The sequence below is a fragment of the Canis lupus genome, chromosome 3, assembly GCF_003254725.2.
Source record: "Canis lupus dingo isolate Sandy chromosome 3, ASM325472v2, whole genome shotgun sequence".
Taxonomy (NCBI): Eukaryota; Metazoa; Chordata; class Mammalia; order Carnivora; family Canidae; genus Canis; species Canis lupus.
Window position 1 is genome coordinate 42,026,825 of NC_064245.1, and position 20,799 is coordinate 42,047,623.

At 43.8% G+C, this 20,799-nt stretch overlaps 1 protein-coding gene across 2 annotated transcripts in view; it reads left to right on the plus strand.

Annotated features, from left to right (window-relative positions):
• Positions 1-20,799, plus strand: part of IGF1R (insulin like growth factor 1 receptor) — a 302,920-nt gene that overhangs the window by 258,024 nt on the left and 24,097 nt on the right. For both annotated transcript variants that reach the window (XM_025438072.3, XM_049108436.1), the window contains exons 11-18: positions 3,596-3,879; positions 5,253-5,389; positions 5,872-6,031; positions 9,767-9,869; positions 10,638-10,708; positions 14,770-14,999; positions 15,323-15,433; positions 18,947-19,106. In XM_025438072.3, coding sequence (XP_025293857.1) covers positions 3,596-3,879; positions 5,253-5,389; positions 5,872-6,031; positions 9,767-9,869; positions 10,638-10,708; positions 14,770-14,999; positions 15,323-15,433; positions 18,947-19,106 — 1,256 coding nt within the window. The remainder of the gene's footprint in view (positions 1-3,595; positions 3,880-5,252; positions 5,390-5,871; positions 6,032-9,766; positions 9,870-10,637; positions 10,709-14,769; positions 15,000-15,322; positions 15,434-18,946; positions 19,107-20,799) is intronic.

Below are 20,799 nucleotides of genomic sequence, written 5' to 3' on the forward strand. Positions count from 1 at the left end.
AATGCATTGTGTTCGTGTTGGTGAATTCAAAATAAGCTTCCTCTCATGCCAAATTACCCCTGACGAATGCATGCATCCACCCCTTTGGCCCAGACATTCTCTCTCCTAAGATAAGTCTGACCTGCTATTCAGTCTTTTCATAGGATGAATATAAATACCACATTTGCCCACGGTGAGCAGCCACAATTTATACAAACTTCATATTGTTTTTTTTAATGCCTTTTACTAAGGATGTAAATCTCACATCCACACAATTTGCAACACAATTTTGATAGAAGGAGTGTCTAAGTGGCAGAATGATTGAATCATAAAGGAAGGTTTTCTATTTTACAACTAAACTATCCCAAGACGATTTTTATTTCTTTCAATTCATTCTAAGAACAATTTGTTTGGGGGCTCAAACCAGTCAAGTTTGGTATGTTAAATATTGTCCAACATGTCCCACATGGTTTGAAATAGAATGGAAACTAGAGTTGGTAGTGAATATCTTTTATTGACCACAGCCTTTATTTTTTATTATTTGTTTATTTAAATTTTATTTAAATTCCATTAATTAACATATAATGGATTATTGGTTTCAGAGGTAGAATTCAGTGATTCATCAGTCTTGTCTAACACCCAGTGCTCATTTCATCATGTGCCTTCCTTAATGCTCATCACCCAATTACTCCATCCCCCACCCACCTCCCCTCCAGCAACCTTCAGTTTGTTTCCTATGATTAAGACTCTCTTACGGTGGGGCACCTGGGTGACTCAGTGGTTGAGCATCTGCCTTTCTCTCAGGTCGTGATCCTGGGGTCCTGCGATCAAGTCCCACGTTGGGCTCCCCAAGAGAGCCTGCTTCTCCCTCTACCTATGTTTCTGCCTCTCTCTCTTCATGTCTTTCATGAATAAATAAATAAAATCTTTTAAGAAAAAAGTTTCTTACAGTTTATCTGCCTCTCTGATTTTGTGTTGTTTTATTTTTTCCTCTTTTCCCCTATGATCCTCTGTTTTGTTTCTTAAATTCCACATGAGTGAAATCATTTGATACTTGTCTTTCTCTGATTGACTTATTTCACTTAGCATAATATCCTCAAGTTCTATCCACGTCATTGCAAATGGCAAAATTTCATTTTTTGACAGCTGAGTAGTATTCCGTTGTATGTATATACCACATCTTCTTTATCCATTCATCTGTCGGTGGGCATCTGGGTTCTTTCCATAGTTTGACTGTTTGTGGACATTGCTGATATAAACATCGGGGTGCAGGTGCCCCTTTGGATCATTACATCTGTATCTTTGGGGTAAATACCCACTAATTGCTTTAGTGGGTCATAGGGTAGCTCTACTTTCAACTTTTTGAGGAACCTCTACACTGTTTTCCAGAGTGGCTACACTAGCTTGCTTTCCCACCAACAGTGTGAGAGGTTTCCCCTCTCTCTGCATCCTCACCAACATCTGTTATTTCCTGACTTGTTAATTTTAGCCATTCTGACTGGTGTGACATGGTATCTCATTGTGGTTTTGATTAGTATTTCCCTGATGCCAAGTGATGTTGAGCATTTTTTCATGTGTCTGTTTAGCCTTTATTTTTTAAATCACATAGTTGGGTTTAAGTAACTGAAATGTTGACACATGTTGAAGATTAAAAGGTTTTTCTGATGGAGTAAGTTGTGTCATGGAGTGGGAATAGGGAAAGCTCTCAGTGATACTTGCTATTGGTCATACCACTTGGAAATGTGACTATTTGCAGAGAATCATGGGCATACCATTCTGCTTGTCCCATATCTTATGTTCCTGATGTTGTCCCATGTGGCCTACCTCTGCCCAGTCCCTAAATTGGTGTCATCAGTAATAGTTGTAATCCCAGGTAAATGGCGATGGGCTTCAGGAAGGGTTTGGGCAGAGTATTATTTTGCAGTGGATTAAACCCAAGTTTTGTATTGGTTTTATGTGTTGTACTGATTTTGAAAAGAAGGCAGGACATTCATTCTGGTAGGTGTCAAAAAGATCTCCATAGCAATAAATGTAATTCCTTGTGTCCTTCTGTTCCAAGATTGATTGATGTGCAGTGTGTGAGGATAGAAAATTATCAGTCTCCTAACTTATTTCCTAACCTTTCCTCCCCCAATATTATGAAAGCGAATTCAGTGGGGCCATTAGCACATGGCCTTTCCCTGTGGTTCTCTATCTGGTAGAATGAGCATATATGGATTGAGTGCTTCATGTTTTTGGTTAGGACCCAGTGGGTCACTGCACAAAAGTGGTGACAGCATTTTCTGCAGGGGAATCCACAGGCTGGGCAGCCTGGGGAGCTCAAGCCCCCTGCTTTTCCCTTCCAGGTCTGTCACGTCCAAGCAAATAAGGACCCACAGGAAACCTGCTGAGTGTCAGCTGAACCACAAATGGCTTCCCAGGTGCCCTAATTCCCTGTGGGACTTCTCTTTCTCCCGTAAGCAAGAACTGATGAGCATTCCCATTTTTTTTATCTTTCTTCTTGCCATGAGATTTCAGTTTTCTTTCCCAGATGAACTTTTTTCTGCTTCCTTTCTACCCTTTGCCTGTGCACAGGATGAGTGATGCCCACTGACAGGCTCAGTGTGGAATGGGCAGCACCTCGGCTCTCATTGCAGCTGGTAGCCGGCCCAAGGCTGGCTGTTTGTCATCTGGGTGCTTACCCTCCTCCTCTGTTGCTGTTGGTTCCTGTAAATGCTAGGGGCTTGTTTTTAAGGTTCCTCAGGGGGAACCCAGAGCCCTTTTATCCCCACATCCCACAATAGCAGCTGTTGGAAGGAAGGGTCACCCCCTCCAGCTTCATGGACCGCATCATCTTCCCTTTTGGGCACAGACATTCTCTTTTCTCTTTTGCTATCCTATTGCTTTTGTGGCTATTATCGAAAGCCCTAGTCAAGTCCATGGCAGTGACTCCATCTCAGTCAATAGCAGGGCCTTGGAGAGGACACAGGAGGTCACTGCTGAGTGGGAGGCAAAGTCAGGCTGGAGAGACCTCCAGGAGTGTGAGAAATACAGACACTAGGGTCTCAGAGGAAGAGGGGGCCAGTGGGAGCCCCAGAGGGAAGGGTCTGGGGGTCCAGGCAAGTGCTCGCTGCCTGGTATATTTCTTTCCTCAAAGGGGGTCAGAGAAGCCACCAACCCCAGGCCTTTGAACCACCCACCCTGCCTCTACCACATGCCTCGCCTCTCACCTCACCCATTAATAAATTTTAGTGTGACCAGCAGGTTGGTCATCTTCAATGCTTAGCTATGAGGCCAGTGGACTACATAGCATGGACATTCTGATGAAAGGGCCAAGCTGCTGCAGGGTCAGGGGTGACTGAAGCATTTGTTTGCCTCTTGATACAATCAAGGAACCTCTCTGGGAGCCAGGGGGCAGCTTGTGTGCTGATTCTGAGGTTTGCAGTGTAGAGAAAGGAATATAAATAATGAAGAAGGAAATCCCCATATAATGTGTTGGTTCTTATCCAGAGGGGCTGAATAGCTCCTTTCATCCAAAGTTCAGATTTTTCTTTCCTTTCCGTTACTCTAACCCAAGTCATAGAAGGGACAAAAGAGGTAGAGTCACTTACAAGCCAAGTTTCTCTCTTCCTTGCAGACCTGAAAGGAAGCGTAGAGATGTTACACAAGTCACCAACACCACCATGTCCAGCCGAAGCAGGAACACCACGGTGGTGGACACCTATAATATCACAGACCCAGAAGAGCTCGAGACAGAATACCCTTTCTTTGAGAGCAGAGTGGATAACAAGGAGAGAACTGTAATCTCTAACCTCCGGCCTTTTACCCTGTACCGCATTGACATCCACAGCTGTAATCATGAGGCTGAGAAGCTGGGCTGCAGTGCCTCCAACTTTGTTTTTGCAAGAACCATGCCTGCAGGTAGGGTGTGATCCAGCAAACCCCACTCCTGACTTGCTCACAGCCCTGTGGAGAAGCTTGTGTTTTATGGACGCAGAGTCTGTCCTCCAGGACGATGACCCTTAGTCTCTGTTGTGCTTACTAAAGAACAATTGGTCATCTCTAGGCAGCATGGTAGACCAACAGCCCAGGGAATGGAGTCCACTCATAATGACATCATTTCCAACCTAGTCTCTGCACAGAGTACTATAAGAGCAGGGAGGGAGCACCCTTCTAGGTTAACTCTCCTCCTACTTGGTGTCATTGTACATTCCCGTGGCCCTGTTCCCCATTTGTGCACATGTAAATTTGCCTGGTCCCTCCTGAATCCTTGGGTTCTGTGGAATCCATTAGCTGCCTTGACTCAGAGCGGTACCTTCACTCCTCAAGGTCAACTGCTGGTGTTGCCTTTGGTGCTGCCTCTTGGGTCTTCACCTTCCCCTTGGAAGTTAGAAGCTGCCTGTTGTTCACGCTGCCATCCATCTTCAGGGATGGGCCAACTGCCCATTCTCTTTCCTGCCTGAGGCAGCAGGAAGTAGAAGGAGTCCAGAAGAAGAGCCTAGAAGGGAGGCCTCCAGGGCACAATTCTGGCTGTCGCATGTGCATGTCTCAAGGCAGCTGTCAACTTCCCTTGCCTGAGTTTCCCAACTCATCTGGGAGAGACAGAAGCTAGCTCGTTGACCAAAGCTTTCCCCAGCTATAACTTGCAGTGACTCTTGCTTACCACTTGGCTTACTGCTTTAAGCAGAAGCAAGAGAGCAAAGCACCCAGCCTCAGCTAGCATCTGCTGGAGGGGAGGGGTTGACAGTGGCCACCGGCTGGCTCTCAGCACCAGCTTCCCAGAGGCTTCCTCACAGGCCTGGCTTGGGGGCCGTCCCTCAGGCCTCTATCAAAGCTATGTCTGCCTCATGCAGATGCAGACCTGGAAGGGTCCATGTCATGGCCTGAAAGCTTGCCACCACCCCCTCTACTTACAAGGCACCTTTTCGATGCTGCTTGTGTTCAATGGCATCACATAATTTCCCTTCTCAAGTGGTAGAAGCCAAATACCAGAAATAAGTGACTCAGGCTGCCAGGATTTTCCTACTGTACTCTATAGCAGGCTTTTTTGATGGTGGGGGGGTTGGGAGGTGTTGGGTAAGGTCCAAGGGGAAGGAGGGTATTGTGGCATCTTGAGACTTCTGGGTCTTTAGATTGCTTATATGCTAAACCCCCGTGCTATGTGTGAGCAGTTGGCTTTTGTGGAGTGTATGTGGTGACCGCCCTGGGCCCCTCATGCACAGAGAGAATGCTCAGGTTAGCTCACCCCAAGGAACCTGAATCTCACTTTATCACTTGTTTAAATTGTTGCACAGAAGGAGCAGATGACATTCCTGGGCCAGTGACCTGGGAGTCAAGGCCTGAAAACTCCATCTTTTTAAAGTGGCCAGAACCTGAGAATCCCAATGGATTGATTCTAATGTATGAAATAAAATATGGATCCCAAATCGAGGTAAGACTGGGGCAGTGGTCCCCACCTGGCTGTGTTGCCATTATAATTGAGAGCATATGCCACAGCACAGTACAGACCACCTCCTGGTTAGCTGAGAACTTAACTTAAAATGAGGAGGTAAGTCAGTGAGGATTTACGTCTTTCTACCAGCTCTAAGGAAAATACTCAGTATGTGAGGAGAGGGGCTTGTTCTCACCCTTCAGAAACTATTTTGTTACATAAAATGATCTTTCAGCATGAGCTAGATTGGTCTTAAGAACTTTTCATCTTGCTGGAACTCTTTTTGATTACCAAATATATATATTTGTTTAGAACTTAGTTATGTTTACAGTTACTGGAAGATTGCCATTCAACACTTGGTTTCTTCCCTGTTATTGCAAATCGGGATCACTGTTAGGTGGGACATGAGAGATTGGGTGGCAGGAGGCACCCATTTCTCACATGCTTGTGGGAAGTTGGCACTTATGTTTTATTTCCCCCAGGATCAGCGGGAATGTGTATCCAGACAGGAGTACAGGAAGTATGGAGGTGCCAAGCTTAACCGGCTCAACCCGGGGAACTATACAGCCCGGATCCAGGCCACTTCTCTCTCTGGGAATGGGTCGTGGACGGATCCTGTGTTCTTCTATGTCCCAGCCAAAAGTAAGGCATGGACAAGGAGTAGTTGGAAAACCCGAAAGCAGGTCGGGCCGGGATTGGGAAAGCCTGGGCTGTCGGGGCTCTCTCTGACTTTCTGATTTTCCATTGGAACCAAAGTTGGCCAAATTTCAGAAGGGTCACACTTCAGCCAGCACCTCATTTGGGAGCTCAAGCAAGGGAATGGCTTCATGGAGTTCCTACCTCATTTGGTGGGCAGGGAGAGGATCTGAGCCCCTTTTGAAGCAGTCAGCAAGAGGCCTTTGCTTGCAACTTGTTTTATGTCTGAAGCATTTTACAAAGCACTGAATTGACCATTCCAGCTCTTGTCCAATTAGCTGCTAGTCCGGGCTCAGATTTAGGGCTTAGAATCGTAAGGGGTGACAGAAACCTGGGAGCCATCTGGCCCAGCCTGTTCCAGGGCAGGAGTCCTTGTGACAGCATCTCAGACTGAGATGTCCCCTTTACTGCCTGTTGGTAAAATACAGATACGCTTTTAAAGTACCAACATGCATTGAAAGTACACAGAGATTGGGCCATGTTGTGATTTCATGCTCAAACTGTTGACAAGACAAGATTCTTAGAAGGCCATACTCAGCAAGGATTTCAGATTTGGAAACTGAGTTTTATGAAATGTATGAGTACACCAAGAGCCCAGTGCTGGCTTGGCCAAGAAAGTGGAGTATTTTATTTGGTGACATAAATATTCCTTATTATTTCCATATTGAGTTTCTATTTCGTATTAGAAACCCAGTTTTTCAGATGATTTCAGGTTTGTATAATGGGATCAAATTTGGCATAACATTGTTCCTTACTGCCCCACATGAAAGAGCAGCCCCCCTTGCTTACTGATGCTAATTGTGGGTCCAGTGGGTAGTCCCCACATCCCTGGTCCCTCCTGGTGTCCACATCCGTGCTGCCCTGACCTGAGGTCTGAGTTTTTAAAATTCAGGATTCAGCCTATCTAGTGGTCTACCTGGTCAGTGCCTAACAGTCAAAGACAGGTATTTGAAAATCCTAAGAGTACAGATACCAAAGGAAGGATGGTGTGAATAGAATTACAGACCTAGGTAGCATTTTATGAGCCTGGCACTGGGCCTGAATTTAAGGGCAAATAGATAGCTTAGGCAGATAATTCTGAAATAGTCTGAATTCTCCATGGTCCACTAACCTGTTCTTACCAGGAGCCTATGCCAACCAGTCCAGTGCTAGAACCTTCACAGTGATGCCTAGAACCCTCTCCAGAGCAGTGGCTGGCCTTTTCCTTCTCTCCTCTCTGCATCCAACTCTTAGGACCAGAGCCTAGGTTAGTAGTGTAGTGTCAAGGCTGCAGTCTTTGAAATAACAGCCTTGGCTTCTCTTCGGACAGGGCATGTTCCCCTCCACCACTGCTACCCTGTCTTTAACCCTGGGAGTGCTGGGATGCCACAGGGAAACCTGAGAGACCCTCTGGTAGACTCTTTCCAGCAGAAGTTGGTACATACTGCAAGAAAATGAAATCTGTGTGCCTGCTTTGCTGTTGGGAGGTTTGTCCTTATGTCAGATAAGACGCTCTTGCCACAGCATCGTCTCTTTTCCTCCTGCTTAATCCTCAGAGGAGATGGAAGCTTCTTCGCAAGCTTTCTGGCAACTGCTGTCCTTTTAGGAACCCTTCATGTGCTTGAATGCTATTAAACGACTCTTCAGACTTTTCTTCTCCAGACTAAATAATCTCCAGTCCTTTGGCCTTTTCTTTGTGCCCAGTCGCAGAGACCAATTTTCTAGCCATTTAATCATTTTGCTCTTCTCTGGCTGTGTTCCAGTTTCTCCATGTCCCCACTGAAATGTGAAACTCAGACAGAACATGGTACAACCTGACCGGTAGGCTAAGTGATGCAAATACAAAAAGTAGTCTTTGGGAAGAACTAAAACTTGGCTGGCTTCCCAAAGGCAGTGATATCTTGAGAGTGTTTTCAAGAATTAGCAAAGGCAGGAGATGCATCCGTGTTGAGAGGGATCTGATGAAAATGTCCTTAATTTTAAAAATTAAAATAGCTTTACTAATCCATAAAGAGTAATAACAATGACAATGATTTTTAGTGGCAAAATAATCACTGATGTGTGTTACAATAGGTGTCACTGGGTCCCCAGTGAGTTTCATCACTTCTACGTAGACATCTCTTACTTGGGTGTCCCATGGGGACCTCACACTCTTGTGCTCAGAACTGAAACCACAGTTGGCGTCCTCATAGTATCTTTCTGTCCTTTGCTCCCAGAGTCACTCAGTGGTGCCATAATCCACACACAGAACCTTGCAACCGCCCCTCCCACCTTTTCTTTCTCTCCAGCCACCATCTTTCATTCAAACCCCAGGCCCATTGATTCTGTGTCACTAAATCCAGCCCCTGCTGCCTCCACCACTGCTTCAGCTCCAGCCTCCAGGATGCTTGCTTTGGGGGGCAGGTCTGAGCTGTTGGGGCAGGAATAGTCCTGGGACCATGGCTTACCAGCTGCCTGCATGACCCTGGGGGGGACAGGTCATCTCTATGAGTCTTCTTCATGTGTAGCAAAGGAGCTGTGGTCTCTTCTTGAGGCCTGGGCTGGATAATACAGAACACAGCCAGGTCCCCTCCTGCCCACTGGCACCCTCCAAGGTGTAGCCATGCCTCCTCCATACCACCAGCCTCCTGCAGGCTGTCCTCAGACACAGCCATCCCACCATACATGAATCTGATCAGTTTAGTGCAGGCCTGAGAGCTCACACTGGCTCCCTTTAATACACAGAATGAGATTCAAACTGCTTGGCTTGAACAGACCCCATGGGAGCCAACCTGACTTCTCTCCAGTGTCATTTCCAACCGTTCCTCTGCAGTTGGAAGGCTTCCCCTGACTTGCTTCTCTCCACTCCCTTCCTCTCTGCATCCTTGCAACATGTGAGGTCTACCTTTTTGGTTGTTGAGCCACCTGCAAATGCACTGACTTCCCACATCCAGCAGAATCTTCAGGGGCATGCCACAGCATCCCCCGTGTCCAGCCTGGTACCTGTCCTATAAGTGCTGGTGATGGCGATGAGCAGGTGCCGCGGTCAGGCTTGTAACTAGACCCTAATGTTTGGGGAGAATTCAGAGCAACTTTGGCAAAGGGTGCCATCCAGTTAGGGTTTTTTAAAGTGTCTATGGAACTATATTAAGATGGATCACTTGATGGGATGAGCACTGGGTGTTATTCTGTATGTTGGCAATTTGAACACCAATAAAAAATAAATTTATAAAAAAAGATGGGTGAAGGTTGGTATAGCTTACTAAGACACAGTTTCATACTAAGCAGATTAAATAATATATTTATGATCTAAGTACAAGGGTCAGTACAGCTTGAGCTGTCTATATGTAAGAATCTATTCATTTTATTTTCATATATATATTTTCATATGTATATGTATATCCATTAGTAGTTATTAAATTGCATACAAACATCTTTTTTACTCAAGGCTACCAATTGAACTATTATTTCAGGATACAAAGAACTTTAAAAATGAGTATACTCTTTCGTGTGCACTTATTTTATCTTTTTCTTTCTTTCAAATAACTCGGACTTTTTTGCTGTTATATCCAATACTGTTTGCCTTCAGAATTCCCAGTTTGTGATAGGGCAGTAAAGGAATTTCCAGAGATTTTTTTTTTCATACTTCCTGCTAAAAAACAAAACAAAAAATGACCAGCTTGTTTACCTAGTGATATTTTATCATTTCCCTTGTTTCTGCAGTAACGTATGAAAACTTCATCCATCTGATCATTGCTCTGCCCGTTGCTGTGCTATTGATAGTGGGAGGGTTGGTTATAATGCTGTACGTCTTCCACAGGAGAAGGTGAGTGACTACATGAAAAAGCTCAGAAACTTTTTGTGGTTGTGTGGTCTAATAGTGTGGACCCAAGTTCAGGGAAATGTCTTAAAGATTTTGAAGAAATATTTGATGGATTGGGAGACCTGATTTTCCAATCACATTTCCTCACAGGAAAAGAGAACATTTTCTTTCTTTTTTTTTTTTTTTTTTTTAAGATTTTATTTATTTATTCATGAGAGACACAGAGAGAGAGGCAGAGACACAGGCAGAGGGAGAAGCGGCTTCCTATGGGGAGCCCGATGTAGGACTCAGTTCCAGGACCCTGGGATCATGATCGAGCCAAAGGCAGGTGCTCAACCACTGAGCCACCCAGGTGACCCAAGAGAGCATTTCCTAATGATTCAGCATCAACAGAAAATGTATTTGGGGCCAATACAGTTCATCCTCTTGCTGATTGCTCCCTCACACAGATACCTCTGCTTGTGCAAAAATTTTTCCAAACACAGTGTCCCGCCTTTTCTGTCCACTAAACCTTTCCATTTCTGATGAAGTGAAGAAACAAATGTTTCTTAAAAAGCTGTAATCTAAGGCCACCGAAGAAACCCAAAGACATGTTAGCAAATGGCTTCACTCTGGACCTGATGGGGGAGTGTAGGTGAGAGCCAGCAGGCATTATGTGTCCCCTCGCTCCCTTCCTCTGGATGCTTAGTGAAACAGGACAAATAAAACTGATAGAGCAAAGATGACGTGTGGATATGGGGGTTTTTAACCTGAATTTTATCCTTTTGACAGAAATAACAGCAGGCTGGGGAATGGAGTGCTGTATGCTTCCGTGAACCCAGAATACTTCAGTGCTGCCGATGGTAAGCAGGCTAAGCCAAGGTCACTGCCCCGGGAGGTCCCAGATCCGGGAGCCTTCAGGAGTGTGGCTAATTTAGGGGGAAGAGGTTTGCATTATTTTGAGGTAACTCTGGCCTCTAATCCATCTTTGCTAACACATTTTTTTTATCAAAGTTTTTAGCGGTTCACTGAGTATGTCGAAAATTCTGGGACTGTGTGAAAAGCCCCAAAGAAAAACAGGCTTCAGAGGTGACTGGTCAGTGCAGTAATCAGTTTACTTAATTGCCTGAAATGTTATGCTAGAATGACAAAAGCTGTTTAATTGTTGACATCTAGTCAGAGGATATGCCACAGCTGACCAAATAGTGCTCTTAAACTTGTTTCAGCTGAGTTTCGTATCACTGTGACTTTGATCCCTTAGTGCTTCCCTGCATTTTTCTATCTTGGAGTTTTTCTGTTCACCTCCTCCTGCCTGGGATCACACAATTTACACCCTCACGGCCTGTTCACATACCTTTGGGTAATAACTCATGTAGTTAAGTGACTGAGAAGGTCTGACTTGGAAGTTGGGTTCTACTCAGTGGGTATTTCCTTTTTTCCTTGTCTGCTGTCTCTTCTCCCCAGTGGGCTTGAATCCAAACCTTTCAAATTAAGTCAGGGTGGAGCATTGGTCCCAGGATCCAGTGATACTAGCACCATTACTGGGCACTTTGCTGGGAGCTTTTACAAATGCCATCCCATTTGATCCCTGCATCCCTGTAGATGGCTTTTCTTGTGCCTGCCTGTGTGTAGGTGAGGCAGGGAGGTTCAGAGAAGCTTGCCCAGGTCACATAGCTAAGCAATTGAGAAGTTGGGGGTGATACAGACCCTGGCATCTTGTCGACAGTGTGATGCAGTCACTGTGGAAAAGGATGGTGAGGTCCTTGGGGCAGGCAAGGAAGCTGACCCTTCCAGGGAGGAGCTGGATTGGGTTCGTCAAGTGAATGAATAAGTGCACGGTATTGGGTAGATGTATTCTTGGCTTCAGGTGAAGTGAAAATAGATATAGATGTATAGGAGATGTAAAATAGATCTGTGATTCTTTTAACTGATTATCTTGATCAAATGGAAAACATAAGAAAACTGACATTTTAAAAGGACAATGTAAATGTGTAAAGTTTCACTATGATTTCTTTAATAATTTCTAATTCAATTCTGTTTACGGTAAAGCCAGTCAAAAGGATCCTCCCCTAGGGGAGGAATCAAGTACAGAATAATGACATTATTCTTGATTCTATAAAGATCTCAAAAACTTTTATTTTTAATAGGCATATATATATGTATATTTGTATGTACATATACATACACACATACCTCTATACTCCTAAATATAGTGTATGTATGTATGTAAGGCATAGAGAACATTCTGGAAGGAAACACACCAAACTTAAAATAGTAGTTACTTGTGGAGGGAGGATCTTTTTCTTTATAAAATAGAAAGGAAGGCAAAAAGATTTTTATGCATTGTTTGTATAAATGATAGATTTTTTTTAAAAAAATCAAGTAAGGTAAGGAGTCATCACACACTTAATGTAATTTATGGGGGAAATGCAAGACCGTTCTCCCTCTCAGTGAAGGTGGAAGAAGACTATTCCAGAGAATTTGCTCTGCTTTGAAATAAAGCACAGGAGACTGGCTTTTGTAGTTTTGACTATGAAGTGTCCAGGAAGTTTGGAAAGAGCATTAACACAATAATATCAGATTCTGCTGGTGATTTGAATTCAAATTATATATCTTTTCAGACTACTTTTGTAATATGCCTTGATTCTTCTTTAAAAATAAACAAAACCCAATCTCCTTGGCACCCATGCCAACAGGTAGGAACACTCACCTCATTTGAACGTAAATCATTTGGCCTTTTTGACAAGCACCTTATAGCTAGTTTCCTCAAGGGGCGACAAATGACATTGCAGTTCGCAAATGCTTCAAAAAACTTCTTTCTTCAAAAGCTAATCTGCATGTCACCATTCTCCAGAGTACACCGAAAATCCCCTGTAGGGAAGTGCTGATAACATTGTGCACATAACCCGCGGCTGGCTGGCTGGCAGGGCTTAGGACTGCTGGTTCAAGTCAGAGCTGCTGGGTTGAATTTAGAGAAAAGGATTGCAAGTATTAACTTCAGGGACCTCTCAAGGAAGGAATGTGAATCATTTTAACCCCGTGTTTTATGGTGTGCTACATAGTTTTTTTTGTTTGTTTGTTTGTTTGTTTGTTGTTTTTTTTTTTTTTTTTTTTTTTTGGTGTGCTACATAGTTAATTCTCATTAAAAGCAAGCCTGGATTTTCAGATATAAATGGACATAGGCAATGTTTGTTATACTTTCTGAGGGGTGGTGTTGTGGAGAGTCTTATCTATCAGCTCGTCTTGCATACTTACTCATCTAAGCGAGCATTGGCCACTTCTTAGGGGCTATATGGCATCTAAACCACATAGAGGGTAGACTTCCATTTATGAAATTCCAGAACACATGTGCAATAAAATCCAAAAATGTGTATGAGAAAATTCTAGATTGATTAATGTAGGCCATATTGGACACCCCTCAAAGGTGTAAGTTGGTGGTATCTCCTAGACCTAGCTTATATACATCTTTCCTTTAAGACGCCATTTAAAGGTTAAATGCATGGGACCTGGGGATGTTGGAATAGAATTGTCAGCCCTGTTTGTCTCACATACCATAGGCACAAGGTTAACGTCCAGAAGTGTGAAAGCAAACACAGATACCATCCACGCTTCCCAGTCTTGCATTTCTGCAGGACCACCTCCTTCATAATAGTCAGGGAGGCTGCTGAGTATTCCGCTCTCAGGCTGGGATGTAAGCACACAACATTAAAAGAATGTCATTATAATTGAAATTTCTTATGGAGCTTATGGAATAGGTTGGGTTCGTTTGTTTGTCTTTAGTTTTAATTCTGCCCATCCAAGTTGTGGGATGGATCCTCTGTTTTCTTTCTTACCTCCCTTCTCCTCTTTATCTCTCCTTCCTGCCTGAAATTACGTATTTAATTCCTTAAACCAGATCTACTGAGAGTCTGGGCATGTCCCACTTGCTAGCCCCTCATCCCAGCTGTGGGAGGTCCCTGAGCCCTGGGGAGACCTCTCTGCTCATCAGCTGCCCCTGCAACCCGCTCACCATGGAATATTCATTCCTTCTGGACCCCTTTAGACTCCCCAGGGTCTTTGGTGAGGCCTGAGACACTTGTCTAGACTAGAACAGAGCTACCAATGGAAATACAATGCTAGCCCCATATATATAACCTCAAGTTTTTCTAGTGGCTAGATTTTTAAAAAGTATAAAAGAAGCAAGTGAAATAAATATTAATGATATGCTTTATTTAACCCAATATATGCAAAGTATTATCAACTTTAATATGTAAATCAGTTTAAAAACTATTGAAATACATGATTTTTTTTTGTGCCAAGTCTTTGTAGTTTTTTTTTATTTTTGTTTTTTAAAGTTTTATTGATTTAAGTAATCTCTATACCCAACGTGGGGCTCAAACTCAATGACTCTGAGATCAAGAGTCACACACTCCTCCGACTGAGCCAGCAGGGTGCCCCTAAGTCTTTGAAACCAGTTGTGAATTCTATACTTAGCACATCTCAAATTGGACTCCTTGGTGGGTTTTATTTTTTTAAAAAGATTTTATTTATTTATTCATGAGAGGCAGAGACATAGGCAGAGGGAGAAGCAGAAGCAGGTTCCCTGCAGGAAGCCTGATACAGGACTCGATCCTAGGACCCCAGGAATACTACCTGAGCAGATGCTCAACCACTGAGCTACCCAGGTGTCCCTCCTGGTTCTTATATGGTATTAGTATCTTCAAATTATCACAGAATCCTTGAAAACTTGAAATACCAGTGTTTGATCATATAGCTGTCTTACAGAACTTTCAGAACAAGCCGTGTCATTGTTTCCTGATGTTCTCTGTGGGTTTTAAGAAGAAGTGGCATCTTGTGTTCTTTGCTTTCCCTCCCCTGCCCAAAGCACGTTCCGCCCAGGGTCTCCTTGCATTACTTGTCTCAGTTCTGGTTTCTTCTTCTCTAGTGTATGTACCTGATGAGTGGGAGGTTGCTCGAGAGAAGATCACCATGAGCCGAGAGCTGGGCCAGGGCTCGTTTGGGATGGTATATGAAGGAGTTGCCAAGGGTGTGGTTAAAGATGAGCCTGAAACAAGGGTGGCCATTAAAACAGTGAACGAGGCCGCCAGCATGCGTGAAAGGATCGAATTTCTCAATGAGGCTTCAGTGATGAAGGAGTTCAATTGTCACCATGTGGTAAGAAAAAGCACTGAGGAGCCAGAACCTGACACAGGGAGAACCCTTCACTGGAGCCCCCCCACAGGGTGTCTGTGGCTTCACTTGGGGGGTTTGGTGTCTTCCCCCCTGCCTTCCAGAGTTCCCCATCACCTCACTGTTGCCCTTACACATCTGTGCCTGGGAAGGTTCTGGATGGGATGCAGACACCAGCCAGTGGAGGCCCCTGTGACCTGCTCACCTGGGCTCTGCATGTCCCAGCACCCAATAGTCTGAGCAGCATGGGTGGGGACAGCTGTGGGCAACCTCACCCTCTGAGTCCTTCTCTTTGCCATTCCTCCCAGGTGCGGTTGCTGGGTGTGGTGTCCCAGGGCCAGCCGACGCTGGTCATCATGGAACTGATGACACGAGGGGATCTCAAAAGTTATCTCAGGTCTCTGAGGCCAGAAATAGAGGTCAGTTTTGATTTTAACTGACTTTGTGCGTTATTTCTTTTTTTTTCTTCTTTGGAGCCTTCCTCCAGAAGATACAGTGTTTTTAAATCCACTTACTTTCAGCATTAAATGTGTCTTGCTTCTCGCCTGGTTGTAGGTCCTTTATGTGAAAGATTTCCCTGACTAGAGGGAGACCTTTAGCTTTTGTAGGAGGCACTTGCCATTCCTCAAACACCTCTTTCCCTGACCCCTCTGTGCTTCCCCGCCCCCCCCCCCCCGCATTCTGTCCTCTGCCAACACTCCCATATTTCCACCTGTGGACCCCTTCTCAGAGCTGTTTCCTCCCTGAAGCCTTTCCTGCCCCTACCTGGCCAGTAGGAACTATCTCCTCCTCTGCTGACTTCTCTTCCAGCACGGACTTTCTCCTCTTTGGTTCCCTCGGTGGACTGCCTTTCCACCCCATCGTGTTCAGCTTTTCATCCCGAGTACAGTCCCAGGTCAGGGGTCAGTGTTTGTGGCAGGAAGCCTTTGAATAAATGCTTATCAAAGTTCAATGTTAGATTGACATGATTCTTGTGCTGGGGTGTTTTCTCACCCAGCTCTGTGCGCAAGACATCCACGCATTCACAAGCCCCCTACATGCACGCGCGCGTGCACACACACACACACACACACACACACCCCTTCCCCTATGCTTGTCAACAGTCTCTGCCTCTGAGACTGGGAAGGTCTGTTTCTCAAACTCTGCATCCACACATCAGGCTCAATCCCAAGGCAGAATGATAATCGCCTCAGCTGCCGTCCCTGATTCATCTTGTGAAAAAGATCAGTTTGCTTTATGAACTTCAAATTCTAAAGCTGCTGAAGTCCTATGTGATTTTCCATTAGTCACCGTGGTATCTCCCCTTCTGTAGCATGAACCCATCAGCCAGCTTTTTAGCATATGGCAGCATGACTTGTAAGTGAGGGGATTCTGAGGATAAACTGGTAGATAAACAATCCCAGCAACATCTGCCTCTCACTGGGCCTCCTCGGTGGGTCTAAAGTCCTCACTTTCACCCTTTCTCTACCCCTCTTGAATTTCTACAGCCTTTCTCTGTTTAATCTTTTTTCTTTTAATCTGAAACTTAATTATCCCCCAAGTAGTAGTTCCTTAATTTGAATTCCAAGCACCTGTTCACATGTGGCTTCCTTTATTCACAGCAGATGATGCTTGTGGTTCTGTGAGGGTCACGATGCCAAGTGTGGCCATGTGGCCCAGGGCCCCAAGAGCAGGGTGATTTACAATACACCCACCCTTGGTAGGCTCTACCAGCATGGGTCCCCAGCTCCCCTGGATCTTAATGCCTTTTCCCGGGCTCACTTTTGTAACACACAAGCCAGTACAAAGGAGAAACGCTTCATCAGATGGGTGGCCAGATATGTGGCAGCATATTTCATATCAGATTCGTTCAAGGCACCTCTGAAAAGTATGAAACACTCACTCTCTGCATCCCTGACATCAGGCACAGAATAAACATCTGGAACACGTCATCTGAGTCCTGGCTCTCGCTGCTGGCTTTCTGTAGTCCTCCAGCAGCCGCTATGGGCCTCTGCACCTCAGTTTCCTCACGTGTAAAATAAGCAGGTTGGACAAGATAATTACCCAAGTCCTTTTCAGATCTAAAATTCACTCTTAGATTTGTCAGATTTAAACTTGTTCTTTCTAACTCATGTCAAGTATAAAAATACACATGCTTGTCCTGCAGATTCATTATATTCTACTTGGCATCTTCTCCCCAAGTGAAGATTTGCTCATTTACTTTGCTAAATGTGGGTGTTTGTGTATACATGTCTTCAGTAGCTCTAGGCAAATTAAAGATTTCCGCTCTCTAAAATGTCTGAAAGAACTGCACTGTAGCACCATGAACCGACAAAATGTCAGCCCTCTCTTCCGATATTTATAACTTGGTTGCTTTTATTGATTCTGTTTTTCATATTAATTATGAATGACTACTTCTAGTAAACACATATACTTAATACTCCACAGCTTAAGTATCATGAGTGTAAACTTAACATTTCACCTGCAGATTTCCTTGCATTCCATACATATCTAGAGCCCCAAAAAGATTAAAAGGCAATGGTGGGTCCAGAGGGAAAAAACTTGTACAAACAAACCTCCTGTGTAAAAGATAGTACTGGTTTGGGGCTTACCCTTGGGGACTTCATATCACTTCCCCAGAAAACTCAGTGGTAAGTATTTTAAATCACCAGAGGCAGTGTTGATAGTCTTTTCAGAATGTACATGTATATCAAGTGTAGGGAACTAACCAGGAAATACTTGGAGGGCTGTTACCTTGCTTCTAGAAGCCAGCTTTCAACAGAAACTAGCACATCACTGGGCAAAGCCACCCTCCACTGAACACGGACCCTGGCCTGATGCTAGCAGGCACTTTGCATGCGTGATCCCAGCTCATCGTCCCAGCAGTGACCCCACCCAGGGATGCTCTGCCCATGGTCCACAGGATTTGAGCTGGGAAGGTGGCATGTGGGACCTATCAGAGCAACATGGCTTTGCCGTGTTGTGACAGATACTCCGTAGTCAGGGAACCAGAGTTAAAATCAATTGTGCTAATGCAAGTAAAAGGTAGTTAGCATCTCAACTGTAGCAAGCTGATTGACTTTGGTGGTTTTTTGTTTTTGTTTTTGTTTTTTTTTTAGGATGGAGAGATTTGGGCACATGTTATATATAAATGTTTTTCCAAATAGATTTATTATTATTTGGAGGTATTTCTCTTTAATTCTAAAGCCAGTATGTTGCCCTTCTCTGCAAAAAAATGCTTATCCATGTTACTAGTCACTGGTTTACATTCAGCCCCCTCCAGAATAAGCTTCACCTGGGCTTTAATTGGCAAGTGTCTGTTTTCCTTGGTGCTCACAGAAAAATAATAACCCAAGGAATGCCACACTGTAAGGTGAAAACATTAACCTTGATATTTTTGTACTTTAGAAGGAAGTTGAAGAGAAAGAAAAACATCAAATAATTTATAATAATGCTTATGTGAAAAAAAATAATAATGCTTATATGAGAAATAAAGCCTACAGTGTCCATTTGGGAAGCATATTTGCTTATTCCCACATAGCTTTTGTAGTATTTTCTCCCTCCTTTTACCTGTACTTTGATTATAGAAATAAAAGGAATGCATGAACTAATAAAAATTTGAATAACTAAGAATTATTTAATATCAAAAATTGTTAGTGCCACTTTAAATAATTTTTTGCCCTACCCAAAATAGAAAATGCTGGTCCCAAGTTGTGCTAATTGGTGTTTCTCCTTGCAGCTTTGTGTGATGTGGTCAGTGAGCAAGCGCATGACTTTACCACGAAGCAGATGCTATGGTCTCCATAATAATATGTTCCTTTTCAGCAAGTCCTGTTTCTTAGCAGAATGACCTGTGGTGCTCAGATTGAACGAAGATGGATCTGCATATCCTAAAAGAATGTAGGGTGGGAAAAACTCCTAAATTCTCATGTTATATTTTTCCTGTACAACAGAATAATCCAGTCCTCGCACCTCCAAGCCTAAGCAAGATGATCCAGATGGCTGGGGAGATTGCTGATGGCATGGCATACCTCAATGCCAACAAGTTTGTCCACAGAGACCTTGCTGCCAGGAACTGCATGGTGGCCGAAGATTTCACAGTCAAAATTGGAGGTGTGTTCTTAGCTTTCCAGATCTGAGCAAGGACTAAATTCACACGTGTTTCAGAGACTAAGTTGGCATTAGCCTACCTGTGGAGAGGTTTTCCAATGCATCCCATGAGTCCAGAGTCTTGCTCTTGGTAATAATGTGGTTGTTTCCAGTTGATAGTCAATCACAAACCTGGCCAGGCTGGCTCAGACCCCGAAAGCACATGTGGGCACAGCGGAACAAGTGGACAAGGGTGAATTGAGGCTGTGATCGCTGAGGTAGCCTCTCTTGATATTTGAGGCATTTCTTGACAAAACAGTTCTAAGCATTGGTTACAAAAATAATTGAGGTAATATCCTCAAGGTGATTTTGACTTGGGAATAAAAGTTGCCACCAAAACTACCAATAGTTCCCCCAATTTTCCTAGCTTGAAAGGAGCTTTGTCTTCCCATTGGTCCATGGAGTTTTATAAGAAGTGAGGTCCCCTAATGATGAAGCCTCTACACAGAACAGGAGCAATGACAGGGAGGTGGCAATCCCTCAGGGAAGGGAAGATCACTGCTTATTGGGGTTCACATCCAGGCTGGGCTGGCCAACCTCTAAACTCTTGACCTATCACTTAGAATACTTAACCAACCAAGCTGCTCTTTTTGCCACCACTTATTGAAACACCAAAAAAGGGAGTTGGATTGCATTTCTGGTGATAGTTAGAAATTCATTTCAGCCTTTAGATTTGGGCTTTGCTTTGATCTCTTAACCCTGATTAAAACACACAGACACACACAGACACACACACACACACACACACATCCTCAGGGCTGCTCAGGAAAGCACCTGCTCTTACCAGGACCTTTATCTTGCTACTATGAGATGACGATGGCTCAGAAAAACATCAAATATTTATCCTGAGAAACTGCAGGGGGACACTTTACATCTGAAATCTATTTAAAATTAACCTCTTTGGCTTTTGCTGACTTTCCCAACACAGAGAGTTAGACAAAATGAGGGAACAGATGAAGGAACAGGACAAAATCACAGCAACAGAGCTAGACAAATCAGAGATAAGCAATATGCCTGATAGAGAATTCAAAGTGATGATCACAAAGACACTCACTGGGCTTGAGAAAAGAGTGGAGGATCTCATTGAGACCTTCGGCAAAGTGATAGAAAATATACCAAAGAACCAATTAGAAGTTAAGAAGTCAATAACTGAAATTAAAAATATACTAGAGGGAATAAGTAGAGGAAGTGAACTGGAAGAATAATTGAAAGCAACCAAATGGAACAGGGAAAAAAAAGATGAAAGAACAAAAAATGAGGATAGGTTAGAGGAAGTCAACAACATTATCAAACACAACAATGTTCACATTATAGGGAACAGAGAAGAGAATTGTTTGATGAAATAATGACTGAAAACTTCCCCAATCTGGTGAAAGAAATGGGCCCAGGAAGCAGAAAGAGCGTCCTCAACAAAATCAACCCAAGGAGTTCTACACCAAGAGATGTAATAATTAAAATGGCTAAAAGTAGTGATTAAGAGAATTTTAAAAGCAACAAGACAAAAGAAAATGGTTACCTACAAGGGAAACCCCATAAGACTATAAGCTGGTTTTTCAGCAGAAATTTTGCAGTCCAGAAGAGAATGGCATGATACATTCAAAGTACTGGAAAAAAAATAATAAAACTAACCTCTTTGTCTAGTTCTTGAACTATCCTG